The sequence below is a fragment of the Spea bombifrons genome, chromosome 3 (genome assembly GCF_027358695.1).
Source record: "Spea bombifrons isolate aSpeBom1 chromosome 3, aSpeBom1.2.pri, whole genome shotgun sequence".
Classification (NCBI taxonomy): domain Eukaryota; kingdom Metazoa; phylum Chordata; class Amphibia; order Anura; family Pelobatidae; genus Spea; species Spea bombifrons.
In genome coordinates, this window is record NC_071089.1 from 14,088,113 (window position 1) to 14,115,136 (window position 27,024).

The 27,024-nt window shown below is 38.1% G+C and overlaps 1 protein-coding gene across 1 annotated transcript in view; it reads right to left on the reverse strand.

Moving 5' to 3' along the window:
- The window catches only part of FSHR (follicle stimulating hormone receptor), a 54,131-nt gene extending 37,794 nt beyond the window's left edge, over positions 1 to 16,337 (reverse strand). The window contains exon 1 of the mRNA XM_053459670.1: positions 16,180 to 16,337. Within this exon, the coding sequence (XP_053315645.1) occupies positions 16,180 to 16,331 (152 nt within the window). The 5' untranslated portion in view covers positions 16,332 to 16,337. The remainder of the gene's footprint in view (positions 1 to 16,179) is intronic.
- Positions 16,338 to 27,024: the final 10,687 nt, after the last annotated feature.

Below are 27,024 nucleotides of genomic sequence, written 5' to 3' on the forward strand. Positions count from 1 at the left end.
AAGGAGTTGTCCAAAAGCACCAGACATGGTAACTGCCTTTATGCAGCGCAGTGCTTCTGACCTAATTCAGTGCTGTAAACAATCTATGTATCCAGCAAGATAAGGGTCTACCAAGGGAGAGGTAGGCAATGATAATGATAATGAACATCTGACAATGACGCACACTGATTCCACCCCAGACAAAAGAAGCACACTTATTCTAAATATGGCATAATTGTGTGCAATTTCTTAAATGTAAATTAAAAACACAAATGTGAATCTTCAATGAAACCAGATATAAGCAGAAACACTTAGCAATCTAAACAAGGAGTACAGGGAGCAAAATATATACAAATGTTAGCAACAAATTCCATTAATGAAGAATTCTTATGTTTCTGCTCTCATAATGGCCGCCTGGCTGCAAGAAGATCGTGGTGCTGACCCCTGATCTGAAAAACCATAGCACTTTAAAATATATGTATAGGCAGGCAGTGGTAAATCTTAATTTTGTGTTTTTACATCCAGCGGGGCTTCTGAAACAGACTCAGTGATATTCAAATATTCAAACAATCTGATTGTTGTTGAAATCCTTCCAATCCCGACAACTTCCGACCAAGCTGAATTGTTATTCCTTCTTCTTTTTCTGTGGCACGCAGAGAGAAAATGGGAAAGGTCATTTGAAATCCTTTCACTTTTCTCAGGATAATGGTTGCCTAGTGCCTACTGTCTAGAGCTGACTTGAATGGAACAGGACAGATTATTTATTATATTGTGGCTAACTAGTCAATAAAGTGCCCTGGGTGGCAAAGCTCTGTCTTCCCACGAGCATACCAAGCATGTAGTAATAATACTAGATAATACCCAAAAAATTGCTTCTTCCCACAACTCCTTTGCGAGAAGTTGTTGATCCTGTAAGATTTTTTGTGAATGCGTTCAAAAGCAAGTGTCTTTTTTGTACCTCCTTTGAAGGAAAAATGTTATTTTTTCCCCCAGTTCTAATATAAATCAGTAAATATTTTTTTAAAAAACCTCTTTCTGTGTGTCAAAAATGGTATTCAACTCCAATAACTCACCGTTCAGGTTTACCTTACCTCTATATTGAGGTCAAAACCTAAGCTATCGTATGACAAGGTCCTGTATTGGTATGATCAGGCCGGACTTAAAAAAAAAAAGGAAACCAGTGTAACAATTGTAATAAACATCAATATAAATCACTGTGGCCCTGGTTTGCTGTACTTCTAACCTTCAAATTTAATCAATTATAATCAACCGCTAGACCTCATCCTCCTTGTGAACAACAGTGTTCAAATACTTTGATTTATGGATATATCATCCTATGGTTTATATAATTTAATAATAACACTGATTTGTTTTTGGATAGGAACAATATATCAAAAGACGGAAGGCCCAGTGGAAGGAAAAATAAAATAACCTGACACTGTAATATATACTGTTGGAATAAGAAATATATTATAAAATAACTCATAGCTTCGGAGGGCAAATAACACAGGAGAAAAAAAACAGGACACACACAGGAAAACACGCATGAAGTGGATTTTTTTTCTCTCAGAAAAGGTGAAGGTCTAGCAGATAAGGAAGTGGAATATAAATGTAATTTTGTTAACAGGAATTTCAAGGCAGTGTTTAAATAGATAGACAGTGAAATATCAGGCAAAAATAAGGCAAAATACGTTCTATGAATTTCTTTGAATATGGCAAATAGAAAAATAGTAAATATATATATATACGAGTAAATTATATTTGAGCTAATTAAAATGACATCATAAAAAAATTTTTTAATGATCTTTTGGGGGCTGGAGGGTTATATGTAAGGTAAAGTATTTTGGAGATATTTGTTTCAAAAGTAAGGCTATTTTACTTTTTGCATAACCATCCAGTGAAAAATCGTCCCAGGTTTTCCCATCTTTTAAGTAAATAGTGGAATTTATCTTGTTTACAGAGATATTTATAGCCATGGTAAAGTAGTGAATAAAATATCCTCTGAAACAGCTGCAGTTTTAACTAGTACAATTAATTAATGTGTTTAATTGGTGTTTTCATTTTATATGTACGTATAATCTGGCAAGCAGATAAAACAACAGCAATACTGTTGATGCAATGGATTCTGGAATGTGGTCCAAGTAGCATAATTTATATTTAATTTTTAAATGACTAAAAATACAGCTTTTTTTTGTCAATGCAGATTTGGTTTGAATTGACTTTCACAAAATAAGACATAGAAAGTAGAGACCACCAGCACTTTTTCTCTTTTTTTGCTGATGATACAACCAAGTGAGGATCAATGAAAATCAAGTTAAAGAGAGAAAGTCGATATTTTACTCACCTCCAATCCACTGCTAATAAGGATTATATGGGTTCTACAAGACCACATTCAATAATTATGATCCAATGAAGTAAAATAAAAAAATAATAAATATTAACCCCTTAAGGACAATGGGCAGTCCCTACCTAAACCCTTTGAAAATAATGCATTTTGAGCCCGTACATGTACGGGCTTTGTCATTAAGGGGTTAAAGAAGTTATAACAAATTATCCCCCTGTAACACAAAAGTATCATGATGTCAATGATGTTTATCATCCTGATATCCAAGGATCTGCTTTCATAGCATGGTCCAACTGCAGCTGTGCTCTTAGGTTGCAATACTTGCCCTTGCTTAATATGTTAAAAATACCACAAGGCAATGTACTTATCATGCACCTCACCCACTATAGGGAGCCTGCTGCAGATGGGGTTCAAGAATAAATAAATATCCATCCACTTCTGATTACAATTAGGGGGTAAAGTAATTGGCTCATTGCCAATGAGATGTGACAGTCATATTGTTTGTGCCACAATATCCACAAATAATAATCCACAAATCCATCCATATATTTTAATGCTAAATGATTATTTGTTGTATTGCACCCACTTATTATGGTTAAAATATTGTCAGATAGTCAAACTAGAAAACACTGTGCAAAATACAATGTTGCATGTTAGCATGCCGTAGGGCATCCCATAAAATCCTTTCAAGCATCAATGAATTCAATGAAATCATACAAATTCTTTCAATTCTTTCACTTTTGAACCAAGTTTCACAACAAGTTTAAAATATTGACAGTAGCTCAGTGCAAATTTACCATCATAAAGACTACAAATCAAAAACATATTTATTTCAAATGGATAACCAACATTTTTGTTGTCCGTGTTTTGTTCCATAATGTTGACCATGGTTCAGCATATTTCATAAGTTTTTATATTAGCTTTCCAAAAACTTTCCAAAATGTTTATTATGTACTAAAGCGTGAAAACACATTCTTAATAATCAGTTCACTTTTACAGTATGTTTCATTTAAAGGATTGTGTAGACCATTTCAGTATATTTACCTCTTGAATTTTTTCCTCTGTCTGTATGACCATCATATCTTCATTGTTATAACCGCAATAGACCTTTTGTTGGCGCAGTCATCCCAGCATGAGAAGACAAGTCAGAATGCTGGCTATAATTACAGTTCTTGAAACATCTTTTATTACCGGACTTTCATGTTAGTCACTGCAGACAGTTCTTCTAGCATCAATATCTTTAATCTTTGGGAACAATGCATGTCACAACACAGTGTATTAGGATTCTCACATTCAATTTAGAACATCTGTTCTTCTAGAAAAAAAAACTCTCAAAAGAACAGCTGTAGCTCTATTAATATTATTCTGTCTACTTTGGTGGTCTGAATGTACATTATCATTTTTTGATAGCACGTTTGCTATAGAATCATTAATGTCTTTATACGAAATGTATATATATTTTTGATATATAACATAGGTGTCTTTTAATGTTTTCATTTAAACGTGGCTGAATTTATTGCTAACTGCATAAATGATTCTGTTTGTTGGATGTCAAATTAATGATTTTTGTTTTAGGTGCAAATGCGAGTTGGCTTTAGAGAATTCGTTCTTGTCTAACTCAAGTTATATCTTTGGTTACTTGCAAACCCTGAAAGAAAGAATAGATTTGCTTGCCTATAGAAGTTCAATGGCCAGTTCTAGAAGCTCACCCCCCCCACACACAAAATGCACAGAAACACAAAATGAACACTATTATATATTTGAAGGGAACTGGCATACCTGAGAATTTTGGCTTGAGTGGCTTTGTAAGGGACTAGGCTGTTGGTGTGAATGGGTGGCACTAGCAACTTATGTGGGGGCGAGGTGAGCCATGTGTGTGGAGGAGACAAGCCCCAAAAAGTAGGACACGGAATGAGTGTGCCTAAATTCTGCTCCGGCAGCTTGGATATTGAGTGACGTGACCCGGAGTTTCCGGGAGTATCCGGGAGAGTTTAAAAGTATGGATAATGGGATCAGGGCAGCCTTCAAAAATCTTGGAGCCCAGTTCAGTCTTAAAGCCTGGGCCCCTACGCCTTTCCATTCCTACTGCTCCATGTCAACTCCATTTTCTTGCCAATTGTGCATCTGGGGTTCATGAACTTTCTGATTGTTTTAGATTTTTTAGCAAGGAGTAATATTTTAGGAGTATACTCCTGCTACATATTATGCTAGCTGTGCTGACAAGCATTAAAAAAAACCATCAAATGGAAAGTTAACATTTGAAAAGTTTTGTTTTTTTTTTATAATGAGAAATAAGAAACATACAGCAAGCATTTTTTACGAAAGGAGAATTCGGTAATCAAGTCTGCAATATAATGTCCTAATGTCTACCCCAATCATAACAGAGCCATAATCAGTGGTAAAAATCATTATCCTGTTGATAAGGGACTGATTGCCTGCTCTGTACTGATAGGATTGAGCGTTCCGCCTATTGCCTATTCAGGTATAAAATGAAGCTATTTGGTTTACTATAATTCTGTAATGAATATCACCAGTGTTTTTATTATTAATAATAAAACGGCAGTCTTCTACAGTGTGCATTAATCACGCGGAATCTTAGCAAGCGACGTATCATGTTTTCAGCAGTCACAGCTGTGCTTGTGTTTCTGTGAAAGTTGTAGCATTCAGGAAACAAATGTAAAACACACTTTTGGTATACTGCCAAATAACTTGTAACGTTTTCCGCTATGGAGCTTCCTTTTTTTTTTCTTAATATGAAATTTATATTTCTTTGCTGACGCTAAATAAAACCATGCAATGTTACTGATAGTGTTACAAAGTTTGTATACATATGCAACACAATTATGTAAACATCATGATGATGTAAATTATGATGATGATGTAAATTATGTAAACATCATGATGACCTCATATATAATTCAGAAAACTAGTAAGATTGATGCAAACCCCAAGCAAAATTATGCATTCAAAAACATTTTTTCATCCCAATATTTCTTTACTGTTAAAGATTTGTCTAGTGTAACGGACTATAATATGCGCACGTAATTTGTGTGCTGTAAGCAATAAATTGTATTCAGGGCTGGACTGGAAATAAATGCCCTCGAAATAATTTAACACCAGCCCCATACATCGTAATACTATTATTGCAGATGTGATGCATATTTGTCCTAGCCCAGATATTTTTTGTTCAGCACTCTCCATACATAATACCCCCCCATCAACATGCTGCCACCATCTAATCTTCATCTCCCTCAACCTCATTATAACCCTCAATATCATGCAATGCCCCCTTATTAAATGGTCTGGTTAAATTGAAAGAGCAAACAAACACTCAAATTTTAAAAGATACCCCCTTAATGAGATGCGCATTCAGACGGATCACCATCAGCCACACTGAAAGAAATTCAAACCCACTGACTACCCTGAGTCAAAGTGGCGCAAATATAAATCACATACCACTCTCGGGCACAGAGGTTCATTCAAACACACATTCCACTTTTAGCTAAAACACAAAGATTTTTGTCATCCAAATGGCATGCATTCAAACATTCACACCTCATTCATCCACACACATACACGTTACACTGCTCATAGCCAGCCAAACTACACTACTCTCTACTATACATTACACTTGACCACATACATATGCACACCACCACATGCCACATCCACACTATGCCCACTTTCAGTGACACACCACACACAATTCACCACTCTCAGCCACACATAACACACCGCATTAGAACAATACACAGGTCATACACTAACCAGCTACTTTAATATTTAAATGTAGACAACTGTATCTCTATTTATCTTATTTGTAACAAAATAACCTTTTGTGGACTTCAGTGCTAGGATGATCAGTGTGAATAATGTTAACACACAAAAGCCCCAATTTCCCTTTGGTTGTGATTCTAAAGACTCAGCTGCCAATAATATTTTGTTTCCTACCAAACACCAGACACCTAGGAGTGAGTTTTGTAAAGCACCCTGGCTATAGAGATCTTGCTCTCTGTAAACAGAATATAACCAGTAGGCTATCGAGACTTGTAGTTGTGGTCAATCCGGGGTCAATATAAAAAGTGCAGTTATACCTGAACATAGTACTTGGGGAATGAGACATATTCAAGAACACAAAAAAGGACTTGGGTCAAGCATGAGGGAACTAACCATATAGTGAGTGCACCAGGAGTATCAGAAGAGCTGGCTGCTTGATACTAATATTGGGTTTTGGGGTGAGCCATGTATTCTGGAGCTTTTGTAATTTCAGAATCGGCTTCAATTTGTTTAATATACATGGTAATTATACTTATTTCTCAGTCTGTATTACTTGCAAATGAAATATTCAGGAATAAATTATGCCAACCTGTGCCAGCATTGCTGGATCATATACTTATATCCCACTGAACGGTTGTACACAACAATATTCATTCTCTAAACCTATGAAAAATTGCTTTTCTGTTTAAGTAGAATTGCTACAATCTCTCAGCAGCTTATTTTATTTACATTTTCACCAGTTCAGTAAACACATGACACAAACAAATAATTGCATAATTATGTCTATTATATCTAAACCTGCCGTGCTGGAGAATTCTACAAAATGAATGACATCATCCTACACAAATGGTACAAATAAATTATAGCAAAATAGTTTGGCATTTGCCCAGTAAGTGGCCAGTACCAGACTTCAGTGACCTCTTGTTATGTTGGGAAACGTTGTGCCGCTAATGCCCAATGTACTGCCTAGTATGTAATGTTACTGCCTAAAAATAAACATTAGATCTTATTAGATAGTATATGACACGCTTGTTGTGTTATGATCACATTTAATTCATTTTGGATGTAGTGTGAATGAACTAGCGTGCTATAACCCACTGAGGGTTGACCGACTAAGAATTATTTCATGTAAGAGACTATAAACATAAACCCAGTAAACACAGTTCTGTGAATTCACCTCTGTTTGTTTTATCTTATTATTTATGGCCAAAATTATTCTTAATAAACTCACATTTAAAATATAATAAGACATATTACGGCACCATAAGGGGGAATTTAAGGTAATCGCATTGTTTAGGAAAATTGGTCACAGCCTATATCACATATAATTCATTTCTGTTTTCACACATTCAATCCTGAAGGCTTTATTCTACGATTTGTCGGTCACATTAGTCTTTCAATAAACATGCCATATATCTAAAGCATAATATTATTGCTTAAAAAGGAATAAAACGGAGCATTGCTGTTCTGACAGGTTGATCAAAGCCAAAATACCTCATGTCTAACAAAAATATTTGTAAATATATGCTAGGATGGTCAAAATTAACAGTTACAAAAGGCTATTATTCTACAAATGTATATCATAATACATAACTGATCCAACTCAAGTGCAAGGACTTACATATAATAGCATCATTCTTCTGGAAAGACCAGTACATTTACATAAAGTATACATTTTGAGGCATTTTAACATCATATTGATATTATTCGATATTTCATTAAAAGTTCTGTAGTTCTTGTTTGGGCATAGCAGGCACTCTTATTAACATTCTCCCATTTTTTATTCTAGTTATAAAACATTACTACCAAATGAGCGGCCGATCGGGGATAGGTATGAGGCCAGTACCATGTTGGGATACCTTATCTTCCCAGCAGAAACAAAAAGGACAAGAGCATTATTTTATTGGAAATATATATATAATATTGGCAGCGTGCGCTATTGATCAGTGATCAGTCTGTTTTCGTGGCAAAGACACTTTCACTTGGAATTTCATGTATCTATTTTAATACTGTTTTTCAATATTTATTTATAAATGAAAGGTTTGGGGATGGGAAGGGTTGTAGGACAGATGTCCACTTCTGACCATGGCTAGGGACACACATAATTAAAAACAGGAATACAAGAATATATCAGTGAGCTGATTATTTTTGTACCTACCACTTAACACAATTGTAGCTCACGGCTGATCTAGTAGTCCACAGAAGTTTTATGTTTTTTTGTTTTCTTTTTTTTAAAAAACATTATTATTAACAAAATTCCCTGTTTCATGCTTTCGTAGTAATCAACAAAAATGATCCCTGACGAAACTGACGAAAAAGAATTGCAAAAGTGCTGAAAATATGTCCTGATTCGTCTATTCGTTGCCATGTGTAGCCACTGCCATTACAAGCTATTTTGGCAGTGTTACTAGCCGTTGTGGCACTCCTTGATGAGGTAAAGTGGGAGAGACTGTGTACAGGAGGGTACATATCAATAACTGATAGGTAGAAGTACCCTGTGGAACCCCCCCCTCCCCCGAATGTAGTTTTGAAGACCTATAAATTTTGTCCGAGCTGAACGGCCAGGCAACGAAATTTGTTGCCTGAAAACAAAAGCGGCAAAAAACGTAACAAAAATTTTGTCCGAATCCATTTAGCTTGTGGTGCACAAGTCTAGTGTGCAGTCTCTCGCTGGATACATGCAGCCATACACTACGACAGTCTAGGTGGGTGATACAAGCTGGTAGCGTGTGGTTGTGTATATCCAGTGGGCCCCCCTCCACTCCAGGGCCAGTTTTCCTCCCCAGTCTGTTCCTGGTGTTTATTACACTGCGACCTGTACATTATATAGGGCATAGTGTACCTCTTGAATATAGAACAAAACAGTACTTTGGTGGTAGGAATTGAAAGAGGATGTTGGGTTGCAACTGTTATTGTAAGCAAGTTAAAGGTACATTTAAATTATGTCATGTTTAGAATCAGCACTTCTTGTGGTCTGCCATAACAGCGGGTACAGCTTTCTCTTTTGTGGTAAACATTTACATTTCCTAGAATCCAATAATATACTGTTCTGTTGCCGAGTGCATAAAATAATCTAAGTTTTAATCATATTATAGTTATTAGAGAACCATGTAACGTGATAAAGTAGCATTAATATCGAATCATTAATTATTAATGCCCCCCCTTTTATTAACCCTTTTGCGTGCTGGAGGTCTGTCCAAATTTTTACCCCTGGGAGACCGAGACATTTTCACAAATTTCCTCATCCTTTTGTTTAACCACGTTTCCAAGGAAAAGTGTTTACTTTACTAATGAAAAACTATATATATCGTATTTGCTCGATTATAAGACGACCCTGATTATAAGACGACACCCCATAATCTAAATATTAATTTAGGAAAAAAAAACAAAAAGCCTGAATATAAGACTACCCTATAGGAAAAAAAGTTTTACTAGTAAATACCGTATTGGCTCGAATATAGGCCGCACTTTTTTCCCCCACTTTAAGTTTTTAAAGTGGGGGTGCGGCCTATATTCGGGCTCTAGCGCCCGACGCCCGGGACATGCAGTCCCGGGCGCCGGGCAGGCAGCGGGGTTAAGATACAGATCCCCCGCAGCGGTGCAGGGGACCTGCATCCTTCTCCCCGATACGCTCAGACAGCCTCCCCTGCCAGCACTTCCCACGGGGGGGGGGGGTGCCGGCACGGGAGGTTATCTAAGCGTTTTACCTCTGCCCACCCCCGACTTACCGGAGCAGACTCCCGGGTGTCTTGCGGGGCCGGCGGGAGACATTTACGCAATACGCGCATGCAACTTCCGGTACCGGAAGTTGCATACGCGTATTGCGTAGATGTCCCTCGCCGGCCCCGCAAGACACCCGGGAGTCTGCTCCGGTAAGTCGAGGAGGGGGGGGCAGAGGAGGACAGCGACAGCGGCAGCGGATCGCGGGGAGGGAGGACAGCGGCAGCGGATCGCGGGGAGGGAGGACAGCGGCAGCGGATCGCGGGGAGGGAGGACAGCGGCAGCGGATCGCGGGGAGGGAGGACAGCGGCAGCGGATCGCGGGGAGGGAGGACAGCGGCAGCGGATCGCGGGGAGGGAGGACAGCGGCAGCGTATCTCGGGGAGGGAGGACAGCGGCAGCGTATCGCGGGGAGGGAGGACAGCGGCAGCGTATCTCGGGGAGGGAGGACAGCGGCAGCGGATCTCGGGGAGGGAGGACAGCGGCAGCGGATCTCGGGGAGGGAGGACAGCGGCAGCGGATCTCGGGGAGGGAGGACAGTGGCAGCGTATCTCGGGGAGGGAGGACAGTGGCAGCGTATCTCGGGGAGGGAGGACAGTGGCAGCATATCTCGGGGGGGGGGGCAGAGTGGCAGCATGTTTTTTTTGGTGCTTTTTTAAAGAAAAAAAACTTTTTCTTTAAAAAAGCACCAAACTTTTAGGGTGCGGCCTATATACGGGGGCGGCCTATATCCGAGCCAATACGGTATTATTTTTTTTCATATTTAATGAAAGCTATGATTGAGAAAAATATATATATTTTCTATTTCCTTTTATTTGCCAACCTGCCCCCCCCCCCAGTTATGCACATCTGCCCCCAGGGTTGCCACTCTGCCCCCAGAAATGCCTTATACCCCCCCTATTTGCCACTCTGCCCCATGATGTGCCTTTTAACCCTCTATATGCCACTCTGCCTCCAGTAATGTCTTAGAGTGGCATATAGGGGGTTAAAAGGTATATCATGGGGCAGAGTGGCATATAGGGGGTTAAAAGGCATTTCTGGAGGTATATATATATATCTCACTCCTATCAAGCCAAGGCAGCCAATACATGCTGGAACCTGGGGATGATAGGAGTGTGAGTACAGCCTCCCTATGCCATGCTACCACCCCCACCCCCCTTACACATCCATGCTGTCACACACACACTCATTCACAAACATTTAAATACTCATTCATTCCATTAATCACACATACTTGCTCAAAAACCCTCCCCCACCCCCTTACCTGAATTGCAGATCTCTCACTCGAAGACTTCTGCAGGGGCCCGGCTGTGCGAGCAATTTCTCTGGCCCCGCCCCCAGAGGAAGGAGGGGGGGCAGAATTATGTGACACTCTGCTAGCTTCCTGTTCTCCTGCCGCTGGTAGAAGAGAAGCTGCTCGCGACTAAAGCACCGGTAAGCAGCCTGGCCCCAACGGACATTTTTTTGAGGTCTGATTAGAAGACTACCTCGATTATAAGACGAGGGGTATTTTTCAGAGCATTGGCTCTGAAAAAAACCTTGTCTTATAATCGAGCAAATACGGTAGTTTTTTTGGCAGTTCCGATTGTCATTGGTAGCTGACAAGATATGAATAAAGTATATATTTCCTGAAAGCTCACATCACATCAATTTTATCATCTGTTTATTAACACGGTGAGTCACAAACACCTTTGAAAGAAATGTATTTTTACACAATAAACACAGCATCAGACTATACAAATGTTAGCTGAATATATATATATATATATACTTATATTCTAATGAATCTCTAAAGTGTCGCAAATAACAGAATGCCACATGTGTGCTATACCACATAGTGAGAAGGGCCCCAACATGCCCTCAAATCTTCGTTTTTTTCATTGAGCCAAAAACATGCAGCTTTTGGTTTGAAAGGACTAACTACCCTTAACCTAAAAAAATGTATTCTGTTTGAAAGCACTGTGCTTAAAGATTTCAAGAACACCCCAGAAAATTTCCAAGAATAGATAGTTTTTGTAGTTGTTCCCTCATACCCTGGAACATGGAACAGGAAAAAAACTAAAAAAAATTATGTCAACGGGCGGGTCTGCTGACATCGGTGGGTGGTCTGCTGATTTCAGTTGGCTAACCTGTTGCCGTTAGTGGGTGGAGCCAATGACATTGCGGACGGGGCTAGCACCAAACCCGACCCAGAGATTTTGTGCAATGACCTGATAATTGGTGCTTCACTCAGAGTTTACAGGCAAAACACTGAGAGTTTCCAGGTATGGTTATATATCAGCATTTCACCTCCATGAGAGAGCCCCAAATCATGAATCTGTAAAGTTGTTTCAAGCTCAGAAATTTGCACAGGTCAACCAAAAATGGACACTTGGTAATTTTGTTGAGATAACTACCCTTAAACACCAAAATAACCTCCACAAATGGTATATTCTCTAACAGCAGACAGCTTATACATTTCAGACATCCAACTTACCATTTGAGGTAGCCTAGTATACCCACAAATGTAATGGGAACAAAGGATTTGGGAATTTTTCCCATACCTTTTCAGGATGGGTGTTATGTGCTGGGTTACCTGGAACAAAAAAAAGAAAACACAAAAAAGAGTCTACAACTAGTCCTGAGTACATAGATACCACATATATGTGGTATATCAGGATTACATGCTTGCAAGAGGCACCAAAATCAGGAGAGGGCATAGTGGTTTTGAGTTTATTCCAGTTGATTCAGGAAGGACCCCACACTCATGTTACTTACTGAAGCCCCTGAAGCTTGGATACGATCGCTGGTTTGAAGAAAAGTCCGGACGACCCCTCTCACAGGAGCGAATCTGCAGCTTCATTGCAGAAAAGAGCTGCCCTGCAGTGTGGAGGAAGGTCTTCAAAAAGGTCTTTCAAAAGCTGAAAATGATGATGGCTGTAGAGGTCCACTTTGCCAGCTACATATTATGTACTAATGGTTAAATTACTCTACACATAGACTTTCATTAGTCAGAGGGTCTGGCTGAGTGATTAAGCACTCACCCATTCTACACCTTACCACAGGCAGTATGATAGGGAGTCAGGGGGTTAGTCTAGAAACAAGGAAACATATAATTTGATTGCAGATACAGTAAGAACCATTCAGCCCATCTAGTCTGCCCATTTATGTTCTGATGTAAGAACTCATATGGGTATGTAAACTGTATATGCAGCAGATAAGCAGATATCTGTCCATATGGGAGAATGAGATAGGTAGGCTAATTGTTATTGTTTATTTGGCTTTTGCAAATATCATCTGATGTGGGTATCATGTGTAATTGATGATATAATATATTCTTTTTTAATTTCTTTTTAAACATCTTCTATGCCAAAGTTTATTGGTTTGAAGGAATGGCAGAACTGAGATGAGTCCAGAGTTAGTGGTGCCTAGATGCTGAATTTCTTCAGCCCCCCATACTATTATCCTTACATGCATTATCTGACCCACCATACACTAACACACTCTAACACTCCTCACTAACACCCACACACTCGCTGTGCATAACGCACATTACATGACCCTACTCAGCACCGTGGCTACGCAAACGCCTGTATTCTGTGTACCCACCTTTGTGTGCCTCTCTGGTACAATTTGCATGCCATAGTGACAATACAAGTTAACAAAAAATACTTTTTTTGTGCAAAATAACATTTATAAAAAGTCTAGTTTTCACAAGTCTGAACTAATTTCAAAGAAAAATATTTTTAGGGATGTCATTAGAATGTCAAAGTATAAGTGCTAAAACTTTTTTTGTTTAATTATTAGTATTTCCCATGTAAACTACAAGTAAAATATCATCAATGGTACAGAGGTTTAGTACTTTTTCTTTCATTGTTATCTGCTACATCCTGTGCACTACTAATTACTCGCTTGCCAGCCTTCAAAGCACTCCAGACACCTGTGTGTACATTTTACGTTGGACATTCAATAGCTTCCATTGAACATAAGTAAAAATAATTATAGCATTATGCATTTATAATAAAATTAGTAAAAATCACTGCTACTCACATTTAAATGTGTTGTTTCCCCTAGTCGTCTGCATTTAACACTATTCTAACTAATACAACATTTAAAAAAATGTTAGTACTGCTAAATGCCCAAACCCTTTCCAGAAACAAATATTTTAACATTTAATTTTCATTCATATTTTTGCTTGGAGCAATTAATTGTCATGAGACACAAAAGAAGGATGTTACCATGGAAATTGAAGAAGCTTAGTTTTTTTCGTTTAACATACCAGAGAGTACATGTAATGCCTTTTCTAAGTAGAACAGTGCCTTTAATTTATTTTAGGACATGGTCATATAAAATGATAAGAAAGCATGTTCCTATTAATAGGTCTGTTGAAATGACTGGAATGTAATCAAATGGACAAAGAAAGAAGAAAAGAAGCAGATGTATTGGAAACCCCAGGATCAGATCGTGCAATATTTATCAACCACACCTCATAAGATTTCTTGTAAAAACTTAATTTTCTTAAATGATATAAACAATCTTAAGAATTACAGGACACCAGACATGGGGACGCAGTCAAACCACAATAGTTTGCTTTAAAATCCTTTATTATGACATGTAATATTTTGTTAAGAGTAAATGACTTGTTTGTTTTAGGTATGGAATGGATTGACCGGTTTTTATAGTGAAGACATAAAACTGATATGAAGTAAATTATAAAAAAGCCAAAATCTTTTCTGGTCAATATGCCAGCCAAAATTAGGACAATTTTCAAAAACTAATAAATACAAAGTTACTTAGTTTTTGGGGCATCACTGAATATAGTCTAGAAATGGGCTGCTTGGTGACTCCGATACCCCCTAAAGTTTGATGCATGATGAGAACTGCATATGACTGTCTAGCTGGGTAACAATGAAAGACACCAGTTGTGACCTTCTTAAAAATCAGCCCTTCGGGGTAGACCCATAAACATGTGTAATAAGCAAACCATGTCAGTGAGACATGTTTTATTCATTAAAGGCATTAAAGGATGAGTTTGCAAGAGAGTTGCAGTTTCAACTTCATTATGCTTTCTGAAGGGCTAACTCCAGTGAGCTTGTAGTGCATGATGGGCTGAGCTTCTCCTGGACAATACATTGATAAATCAGTAACTTATCTTAAAAGTCATTTGCTGTTTGCAGTATGCCTCATGCAGGGAAAGCTAAGCTCTACCCACAGTAACAAGAACTGCAAAGTCTTATTCCCAGTTTAGTGAATAAACCCCAAATACTTTTAGGAAGTACTCAAAAAAATAAATAAATATTACTAAACAGAGTGTGTTCCCTTTAGGTGCAACTTAACTCTTTCATAATATATTGTGAAACCTAAGTGTATCAGTGAATAATGTTGTTATTCTCATAATTGAGAATAAACACGCAAAAATATTTGAACAGGATTCAAGGATTCACTCCACTCGGAGACGTAACTGAGAACCTAATAAACCCGGTAACGTGAAAAGGAGAGACCATATGAAAAACCAAACCATAAATCCAACTCCTCTCTATACTTTTATCAGATAGTAATCCTAAAATTCCGCTTTTATCTTTTCTGCATCATCTCATAGTTTAAAATTAATTTGATTCATATCCCTTCTTGGGGTAAGTAAAGGTTCCCAATAATTATTAATTATAGTAAATTATGCTTTAAACTATAATCCAAAAAGCTGTTATTATTCCAGATCTTCAAATAAAACTGTGCCTTCTATTACAGTTACCATGCATTGATCATGTATGATCAGAAGGACTAAACAGATAAGAAATAGATAGTTATGTTTTCCAAGAAATGTATCCAATTAAAATCTTTACACATCAATTTTGTCAGAAGGAGAAGTATAAGTGTTTCCTCGTTCTCTGCTAAATGAACAATCACTTACAGAGCCAAACCGAGATCACAGCAAACAAACAAGAGAGGGTAAGATAAGGAGAACTCTTCAATTACCTCATTTCAGTTCGTCCTTAACCTCAATAATGCAACGAGCTGAACACAAACATTTACGACTACACTGTGGCTGTAAGTAGCAAGTAACAACTTGTAACATACATGACAGACAGTTTACTTTCAAGCAGAACAAAAATGTCCCATAAGTTATGACCTTAAAATAAAATATTTGCAGTAATTACAAAACTATTCTGTAAACAATTAGAACCTATAGTTACAACCTCTAGACTCATACGTCTACAGTGAGAAACCTAAATCAGGCAAACCACATGTGTATCCCTTTAATAATTACTATAACAATTCATTCCCTTCCTTCATTATAAATTTAAGGATATAACGTGTAGGATTTTGTTTTTCATACATGTTTCAGTACTAACGTCCACAATGATACATTTTCCCAAGACTTACAATTCTGTAGAGTTCCTTGGGATGTCCTGTGGAATCTGGACCACTTTGTTCTCCTGGCACAAGAAAATCTTCCCCGCACACTGACAAATGGGATGACATCCAAAACCCAGATGCAAACCAAACGACATGCAGATCAAAGTTAAAAATATCATGTTAACATCCATTGCTGCTCCTATTCACCGTCTCCAAATCTTTCTGTGACAGTGTGTATAAGGTCCGCCTTCTGTCAGAGGTGTACCATGGGATATTAAGAATGAGAAACTAACTTCTTCCCTAAGCCTTCCGAAAAATGCTGATTAATTGCAACCGTCTTGAGAAATCTTATTTAGCAACAGAACAGACCTGGTGGCAATTTTGTGACAATTTTTATGAAGGATTCCAGAGTAAGCATAACCTTGAAGTTAAACCAAAACCGACAGAGATAAGAGTATGTTTCAGATGTAATGTTTTCCAAACTCCGTAGTAGTGCTTTGCTTTGAACGTATCACTGTGAGTGTAGAAAGGAACTGGTTTTTTTTTATAGAGCAGGGGACACTGTGTTTATCTGAAGTTGCTCTTGTCCTTGAATTCTCTGCCACTGCTATGTCTTTGGAAGTAAAATGAAGATTTGTTTATAATACCTGTTTTAGCTATTGCTCTTTCACCCTCATTATATACATACTCATGCGCACACAGGAACACATAGGCATATATATGCGCACGTCCGTAGCATGCCTATTATACATACACGTTTTTAAACTTAGATGAAAATCGTAATATCACGTTTGACGTTTGTATCTTCTGTATTTCGTTACATCTGTTCAGGTAGGAAAGTGCGGATTAGATTCTATTCAAAGGAAAAAGGATTTTTGAGTGTATATTTTTTTCTCAAAGGCAATACTGATCCATCAGCCGTACCTTATAGGAAGGGGGGTCCTCATCCTTGTGTTGCACATGGTGTTATATCCCGGCGCTCTTCCTCAGAATGTTGTGCAGCGTGACATTTTACCGGCTATCTGCTGGCTAGACACAGGTTTTCATATTGTAAACGGGCTATTTACAAAGTAGATCTCTGATTTCCAGAAATTGGCCCATTGGGCTGCAGCCCACCAGGAAGCCTGATTGTCTGAGGCAATTGGGCTGCTGCCACCCTCCAAGACCTGCCACCAGAGGCGTATCTAGGGAATGGCACCTATGGCTCGTACCATAGGCGCCATTTGAAGGGGGCGCCAGTGAGCCGTCTTTTGATGCGGAGGCCTCTACCTCCGTCCCGGTCCCGGTGCCAGCGCCGGCGCCGCCATTTCATGCTGAGCGACGTAATATGAACCGGCGCCCCTCGTTCTCCCCCGCATCAAAAAAAGAAGACAGTGTTTAAAAGCCGCTCGCTGGTGCCCGCTGCTTCACTCCTGGGCGCCGAAATATGACGTCATATTACGGCGCTCAGCAGTGAAGCAGCGGGCACCAGCGAGCGGTGCAGGATGACAGCAGCATCGTTCTCCCGTCGCTGGACTTCAAAGTGAGAGAACTACGGGGGGAGAGGGTATATAGTGGCTGGGGGGGAGGGTATATAGTGGGTAGGGGGGGAGAGGATATATAGTGGGTAGGGTATATAGTGGGTAGGGGGGAGGATATATAGTGGGTAGGGGGGGAGGGTATATAGTGGGTGGGGGGAGAGGGTATATAGTGGGTGGGGGGGAGGGGGTATATAGTGGGTGGGGTGGAGAGGGTATATAGTGGGTAGGGTGGAGAGGGTATATAGTGGGTGGGGGGGAGAGGGTATATATTCCTTCAGTGCTGAGATCACAAGTGAATTTCAATTGATCTGGGTTTGTGTGTTGATCTATACCTGCTATCGGCAGCAGGGACTAATATATATATATATATATATATATATATATATATATATATATATATATATGGGCAGCAGGGGCTAGTAAATGGGTTTTAGATATTTGGACAGGGGCGCAATTTCAGTGCTTGCCATAGGCGCTATTTTCAGTAGATACGCCTCTGCCTGCCACCCTTGGAGTTAGCCAATTCCCGGAAATATAACTGATGGGCATCCCATGCATGAATATTTTGTAGAGATCCTGTTAGACCTTCTGTCCGTACCACAATCCTTCCAGTTTACATATCTACTGAGGGATAAGTCAAGAAGGGTTGTGTTTCTCAATGGTATATATTATCAATAGTGGGAGATCTGTGCCTTAAACAGCCAAAAATGGTATTTTATATGGGCACCTCTTAACCCAAATGTTATTCATACCCATTGATTATGTACTGCCCATTGTACAACAGTGCAAGAGTATGATAAATACTATATAAATCAATAAATAATAATGGAGTCAAAATGATTCCATGGAGATTCTTCTTGTATTGTTAGACACTTACCCACTGAGAAATAAATTATTACATGCAAGTAATGGTATTCTATATTCAAGTTTCGAGTTCTCCATGCGTGCTAAAACATTCTAGCACTCAGTGTTGGCTTAGTCTCGGTTTCTGAATGCGGTTCAGTATTGCAAAGTTTTGCAAGGGTTACGCGAAATGTGCACATAGTCGTGTGTATTGTGTTATATTTGTTTAGAAGGTACAGCATAATAGAATGGATCATTTCCAACTTTAGGTATTACTTCACTGAGTTTATGGCTCAGCACTCATGAATGGAAGTATTCTTGTTATTGCATTGAAACAATTTATAATCTAAATCTATTTTGGGCCATAATATCTGCATTTTTGTATTTAAAAATAGTTTGTCTGATAAATCACAGATCTGTTCAGTTGTAGAAGTTGTACTACAGAACTAACAATTGTTATGACTTAGATAAAAAAATGCAAAAGAAAACACGTTATTAATGGTAGGGGAGGATCACAGATCTATATACCCTATAGTACAAAACGTTATAAATTAAAATGTTAACATGCCAGAGGGATGTTCATTTCTTTTTTTACCTCTGGACTTTTCTCACAAGAATAAAGCTGCTATTTTTGTAATTTATTAACTAGACTCTTTAAGTTGTTTTTAGAAGGCACATAACGTACTGTCTGTTCTTAGGGCTGTATTACAGTAATTCTCAAGGCATTAAAATCCTCCCATACCAAACATTAGAAGGCATGCTGTGTTCTGTGTGTCCTTTACATTGCATTCATTTCTAAAACTTTTCAATGCTGCCATATCACATTGTATTGTTTATAATCTTAGGCCTGTGTTTTGTTACATAAATCAACATTATGTTTATAAGATAAGATATATAAAACATACATGATCCAATATGTGATAATGTATATGATATACAGGCTCAAGAACACCAACTTGTACCAAAACATTACTTTATTTTTAACGGCTCAAACAAAACACCCCAAAACAAAATCATAAAAAGAAACAACCTAGCTCCCAATTGGAGCCCTCTCTAACTATACTGTGCTGTTTCATTTAGCTCTGCTGCAGCGCTGCAGGGGACCTGGATCCTCCTCTCTGGCAGCCGATATACGTCTGTGCGATACACGCAGACGACCTCTGCTGCTGCCGGGTGTGACATGCCCTTCCGGTGCTCCACCATAGAGGAAGTAGAAGTACCGGCCAATGAGAATGTCAGGAGGCACAGAGAGGGATGCCCAGGGAGGTGGGACTAGACGAGGTGTAGCGAAATGCACAAACCTGAGCAACAAGACGTCCAGTGCTAACGAGATGCCCTCAAAGTGCTAACGAAACGCCCTGAAGAAGAGGGTCCTGAAAACAGCCTTTACTTGTATGTGTGCACTGACCAGCACCCAGACTGCAAACAGAGGACTTGTCCAGCACCTAGATTGCACCCACAGGACTGGCCCCAGCACTCATATTGCACGGAGACACATGACTTGTCCAGAATGCATCCACAGGTTACCCAGCACCCACATTGTACCCCACAGGAGTCTCAGTTCTCCTCTCAGTCAGGTCTCCTATCAGTCTGGCTCAGGTGCCTCCTTTATTCATTATATACCATTTAAGCCTATTACACATATACCATTTAAGTAACAATATCGGATAGACTGACAAAATACATGCATACACTACCCTTACAAATGCCTGCCCATAAACACCCATGCCTGCCTATACACTCATACATACGTAGGCACATTAACACTTGCCCTTACACATAGACACACAGTTACTTCCCCTTACATAAATACTATTTTCTCCCTATCACATTATCTCTCCTATTTCTCATTATCTCTCCCCTTTCTTCCCATCTCTACCTTTTTCATTACACCCTTTTATCTTTCCCTTTTCTCTTTATCTCCCCATTTCTCTTTGATGGCAATTGCTGGCAGCATCGCAAGGAAGCAGTGAAAAAAAGGTCTGTATGAATATATATAGTTTAGACTTGTGCTAATGGTCCAAACACGATTCAGGAGATTTTTTTGTTCAAATTTCGATCCATTCATTTGAAGACCACCAACATTTGGAGGCCTTTTCCCAAAACATAATTCATTGTCACCCACGCTCATTCACTATCTCACACCCTCTCATGCTCTCACACTCTCATTCACTTTCTCTAAACATCTCCCTACCTTCTCTGCTTACTGCTACAATGTCCCTGTTTCCTTTTCTTGTAGCTCAGCTTCCTCTCCTGCCTCATCTTGCTAATCTGTTTTGTTCTTTCTTGTGTCTTCATCCACTTCTGCCTGTGTGTTCTTTCTTCGGTCATTTCTCCAGTACAAAAAGGGCCTGTGAGCCTGTCTGCATTATTCTGGCCCATCCAGGCTAATTTAGCATGTTGGCCAACTTACTAAAGCTCCCTTGCCACACCAAGACATCTGTGATTCACTTTTCCAATGCTTTTCCAATGCTCATGCCGATTGCTACAAAAAGAGACTCTTGAGGTTTTCCATAGAGGTCTCTTATTCAAAGATACCTCTGTAGTCCTAAAAGCTTATACAAGTTTACATATTTTTATATGTTGGCTCAATAACAAGTATCATTTTCAACTAAAGACTTTTATCTCGGGCTATTAAAAAAATATTAATTTTTTCTAAAAGAAGCATAACTCAAATATGTCCAAAACTTCATCATTCATCATCAACTCCAGGCTCAGCTGCATTATCAAGTTAAAAAACAGATCCTAGCAGCATTAAATTGCAGGAATTTGGAAGTCCATAGAGGCAGGTATGACTACCATCAAGGAAGAAATGTTTAACTGCAAGTCGAGACCCACAGAATGTAATGCCAATATATTTTATGGTTATGGTGGCTATAACCCATAAAAAGTAGCGATATAGTGTCCTGCTATGAAAATATTTATTACGCTTCAACCAAATATTTCAAGAAATATGTTCAAAATGTATCTTTATGCACCTGTATTGCACTGAAGTGTTATGTGTTTCCTCCTGTGACTCACAGGCTCATTTGGGATTCATTATTATTATCCATATAAATGTGGAGATGCAGTACATAAACAATACAGGTAAAAAGTATTTAAAACACTCTATTTGTGATTTATATGGCAGAGGGTCCATGTTGTTTAAATCTATTGCACTGGAGTGGGGGTTACTCTAAAGCAGTGAGTTTGTGGAGAAGAACAACGTGTAAGTCTTCCGCTCAGCTGCCTCACGCCCAGAATTTTAGAACTGCTTATCATTCAATGATTTCACAATTATATATATATATATATATATATATATATATATTTATTAGAAAATCATCTTATGCATATAAGAGAAGAATACAAAAAACAAAAACTGTCTGCACTTCTCACCCTAATAAGGTTGGCAACAAATATATAAACATAATGTAAATGAGAGGTTTTGGTTATATGATTGGCCAAAGCATAATTAAGCTCACCCACCACACATTAATAAGATTTGGTAGCAGTATAAACTACTTTGTCACAGAGACAACAGGTGAAGAGGGCCCTGCTCAAACAAGCTTACAATCTAGAGGGAAGTAGGTGTTGTAGTTGGCTCGAACGCCTCCTTTCCTTTAGTATTTACTATAAATACTAAGTGTGTTGGTGGCTTCTCCTTCCTTGTGTTCTGCTGCTTCACCATTTTGCTCTTCCACTTCTATTAACAGGATGATATCCTATTGTTTTGCATCACAGATGTCACATCACACGATTGCGTGGAGGCTCCTTTCTCCAAACGTACCTGATTTTGGAATTCTTGGGCAGTGTGTGTATCAGAAAATTGCAAACATTATGCTTTCTTATACTTTAAAATACATCCAACTTCTCACACCATGTTCCCTGTTAAACCTTTTTAAATAATAATTTAAAAGAAACCAGTGGACATTGTATATTAAGATAATGCAATTTATTATGTTCTATTCTGTTTATAATGCAATAAATTAAGTTTTTATACAATATTCATCTTCATTGCTTATGTTGTACCTATGGATATGTCAAAATCAGTTAAAGCTGATATATTTGTACTAATAGAAGAGGAAAGATATTAAGGCACATTCCTAGATGTTTCCACCATAGCCTGGAAATAACAGCTCATTTTACATAGGTGTTTCGAGAGCCTTTGGACCTGTCAAAAAATAATAAAAAACTTCCAATTCAAGGTTGTAAAAGCAAGTGGCATCCTTATTTCATTTTACTGACTTTTCAAGGTGTCAAATAATGAATTGATTGTTAAAAACCTTCAACTGTAGGTGAGACATGCATTTAAATGCAGTGTTGTGTCTATAGAATTGTTTGTGAACTTGTAGAGTTAATAAATCATCCAAGGAGGAAATACATTTTTTTTTAAACATAAATTTTTATATGTTTGCAAACTTAAACTGGGCAAGTCTTTAAACCATACAATGCTCATACATTTACAGGTATAAGTATTATGAACATGCCATCCAAGTGGAATATTTGTTATAAATACTGTTTTTTTTGGTTGTACTCAATAATGTCAGAAGATACATGTTTACTTGGTGTTCCTTTTTCTTCTTCTCTTTTTTCTCTATCTATAATAAGAAACCCATGTACATATAGGTCTATGTGCCATTGGAAATTTAGCTTTCAGATAAAACTAATTGTCTATCAAAGGAGTGCTACAATCCCAATCATCTATAGACTTCATGGAGACAAAATGTCATCATTTCGTAAGACTAACTAATCATTTTTTTCATTTGTGGATATTTGGTTGCCCGTCCCATAAAGTGTGATATTGCATCTTAATTTGTGAGTTTCAGCTTGTTTTAGCCATCTATCCATATTGCAAACTTACTACGCAGTGAGTGTTCTGTCTTTTCTTTTGCCAAACCTGAGGTATGTAATGAACCGGTGGCATGAGTTGAAAAGTGCAGACGGTGGACGAAAGAGAAACACAATACAAAGAGAAGTTACAGTTTTAATTTCCATTTATCATCATTGCAAAGAGCTGAAATACATTATTTTGTTGTCAGCGGTATACTTAGAAGTGTACAATTCCTTGTAGACGTTACCGTTGTGCAGATGCATTCAAAGGAAAGGGGATTCTTCATTTGATTATTATTATGTAAACAGTTATTCTAATTAGCCTCTAGGATTAGCAGCAGAAGGCAGAGTTCCTAGAGTATACACACTATCAGTACCATCACATTTACTTGATTCATGTATTTCATAGCCTTACTGGCTTTTGTGCTGCATCACAAAATCTACTCCAGATGGTGCTGGGTCCCATCAATCCCAAAAACAGCAGAGTGGAAGTTAAGAGTTATTTTTAAGACTTTATTTTTCAGTCTGATACCTGTTCGTATTAACCAGGGGTTTAAGGTATCGAATGTCAATTATTCATACACACATTTTTATCATGCAAGTCCAAAGTACCGTCTTAGAACAAACACCATGCCGGGGCATTGGAAGGTGTCTTTCCCTAATGAGTTCAAAGGGCTAATGAAGACTGTACTTCCTTAGCCAACTACCCCAAAGTGCAAGCAATCCATATTAAACTGTTTGAGCTAAAATGACAATAAAGAACCTGACTTATTTTGTTTACATTTCCTGCCACTTTAAGGAAGTATAAATGAATATATGACCATTACAGTTCCGGCATCCTTTGGCACAAGTACCTAATTCGACACTGCCGCGTATAAGAAAAAAAAAAGCTACAGCTAGGTTGCTTCTAAATTGTATCCCTCTAGACAAGTGCATTATGCAATGTCTGCCCTTGGTCAAGTGGTGACTATCACAATAAAAGTATACATTCTAGTCAATGCTCCTAACATACCTTAGTTTTCCAAATGCTCTTGATTGCAAAAAAACATTTCTCTTTATATTTGTATCCTGAAATCTTTTTATATGAAAGAATGGCCAGCTAATCGCACAGTCCAAACCAATTTGCTACCATTTTCTATGTAGTATACCTTCTTTAACTGGAATTGAATCCAGAATGATGAACTCGGTATAACATGGTTAGTGAACCTTTAACCTGAGACAATAATGAACAGTAATTCTGTTCCTCAAACAATTGATAAATCCTATGTATAACTCAAATGAACAGCCAGATAACTTATTTGCTTTTGTGTAATCTGTTTATGAATAAAACATCTTACACACACTAATTGAATGTCAGTAGAAATGAGAACATATGGTAGCTTTGCTGCCATTCATTGATTTGCAGAAATGATTCATATTTATTACACGTGAGACATAACCAATCATTTAACTGACACCATCAGCAGCCTTAACTAGATTGTCATTTTGTGATATTAAAGGTAATGGATGGTGACGAGTTTACTGTAAGGATTCTAATCACTTGCTTTCAAATTACTTAGAAGTTGTCAGATGAGAAAAAGTTCATAATTCATCAGTTCTGAGTTTTCATATATTTACATCATCCATAAAAAAAAACTGTATTGGGTAAAATAATTTGGAACAGAAAGGATGCCAAAAGTTTGCAAAATCATTTCATTAATCAAATATTAAGCATAGGTCCATAACATTTTGGAACAGTAACAATACAATTTTAGTAATCGTGATACTGTAACTATATACATGAATTGTTGAAAATAATAATAAAAAAATTATGAACAGATTTGATTCCAAATGTAGAACTGACCACAAAGATAGGGATGAGAGCTGAACATTTCTCTGAGTTGGTTTGTGCTAATATGGTTGGGGTCTGACTTGGCATATACACACCCCCTGGCCAACTTACACACCTGATAACATGATTATTCTTTTGGTAATCAGCAGGGTTGATCAGAACAATAAGAGTTTGTGGGAGCATTTGAACTTACCAACTTCATATGGTATGGACACTCCTATGTGAGTTACAGCAGAAGCAGACAGAAACATGAGATTTCTCCTTCAAATTCTGCAAAATTATTCTTTTGGTAATCATTAGGGTTGATCAGAAGAATAGGCGTTTGTAGGAGCATTTGAACTCACCAACTTCATATGGTATGGACACAGCAGAAGCAGACAGAAACAAGATGTCTCCTTCAAATTCTGCAAGAGAACATTTATACTTGATGATTAAAACACAAGTATCTATTCCTTATATTTTATGCAAACACATGTGGGTATTTTAGGTGTTGGGGAAAACATTTTCATACCATTGCAAGATGACATGACTGATATACGTAAACCAACTTGATGGACAGTCTAAAAAAAAAACAAAAAAAACATTTAAATTAGCCATAGACAATCCAAGCTTGCCTATGTTTAAATGTACAGTATTCTGGGTTTTAGGTTTATTTTTTAAAACTGATACAAAGAGATATTCTTTTTTGAAGCCTGAGGTGCTGGTCCCTTTTTCTATGTGAAGAAGTGGAGGGGTGATCCAAGAAGTGATTGGTAAGGACCACAGTGGAAACTAGACCCCAAAATCTTCTGATGTGGCACCTCCTTTCAAGAGTGCTATAAAGGGGATCACTGAAGTCTTCAAGTCATCTCCACGTCTCCCACCAAACGTGACTTAAGTTTTTTACCTCTTAAAGATGTGGATAACTTATTGATTGATGTGGATGACTAATTTGTAATTTAGTGAAGTCATACAAATCAATGTTCATACTAGCACAATATTTATTATAGATAGGGTATTTGACACTTTAAGATATCACTCCTGCAGTGCCATCATCCTTGGTGCAATAGATGCAATGGTGGCTTTGAGTGGCAGAGTGGGGATTGGGCTCTCATCAGACAGCTAGATGCCCCATGCTTTGTCATGGAGGGTTCCCTGCAACTGCAAAACATATGTGTTGATATATTGAGTCACTTAACAACAGTTGAGTTGCTGCTGTGTACAAATTGTATTAATTACATTTAGGGCTCTGCAAGTCTGCAATACACTCCTACCCAACCAACAGGGCTTGGCTGTGACCAAAAATAGGTCAGGGCAGTTAAACCACATCGGCCTACAGGCTAGGGGGCTAAATGTTTGCTGCAGTTCAAATATAGGCCCAGGACAGGTCTGTCCACTCCTAGAAAAGTAGAACGTCAGGGGAAAAAAGGCGTTGGGTCTTAAAATGATGGCCCACTGGGAGGTATGTGATAACGTATGTTATGATAATGAAAAAAACATTGTACACAGCAGGATGTATTAAAAGGGTAACAAACGGTGATTTATTTCACTATATGGTTTGGAAATAGGAAGGCCTATCCATATTTTTGCTGCAGCTCATTAGGCTTAAACCTACAAAAGATCTCCTTGCGTCGAAATAGTGTACTAGAACTCATTAAAAAAACTAAATAATGTTGGTTTTGCTTAATTTGTTATATATCTTAAGCAATGAAATTCTGTTTTCAGTTTTTATTACTGGGAATACCTTACAAATGCATTTCAGGCAAAGTAAATGTGAAACTCTAAATGAAAGTCAGCATCAGGTAGATGTTTATTAATCACTAGTGGGAAGAGAATTGTCTATCCATTTCCTTTTTAGATAATTATTCTACTGAATTGTTATTGTCA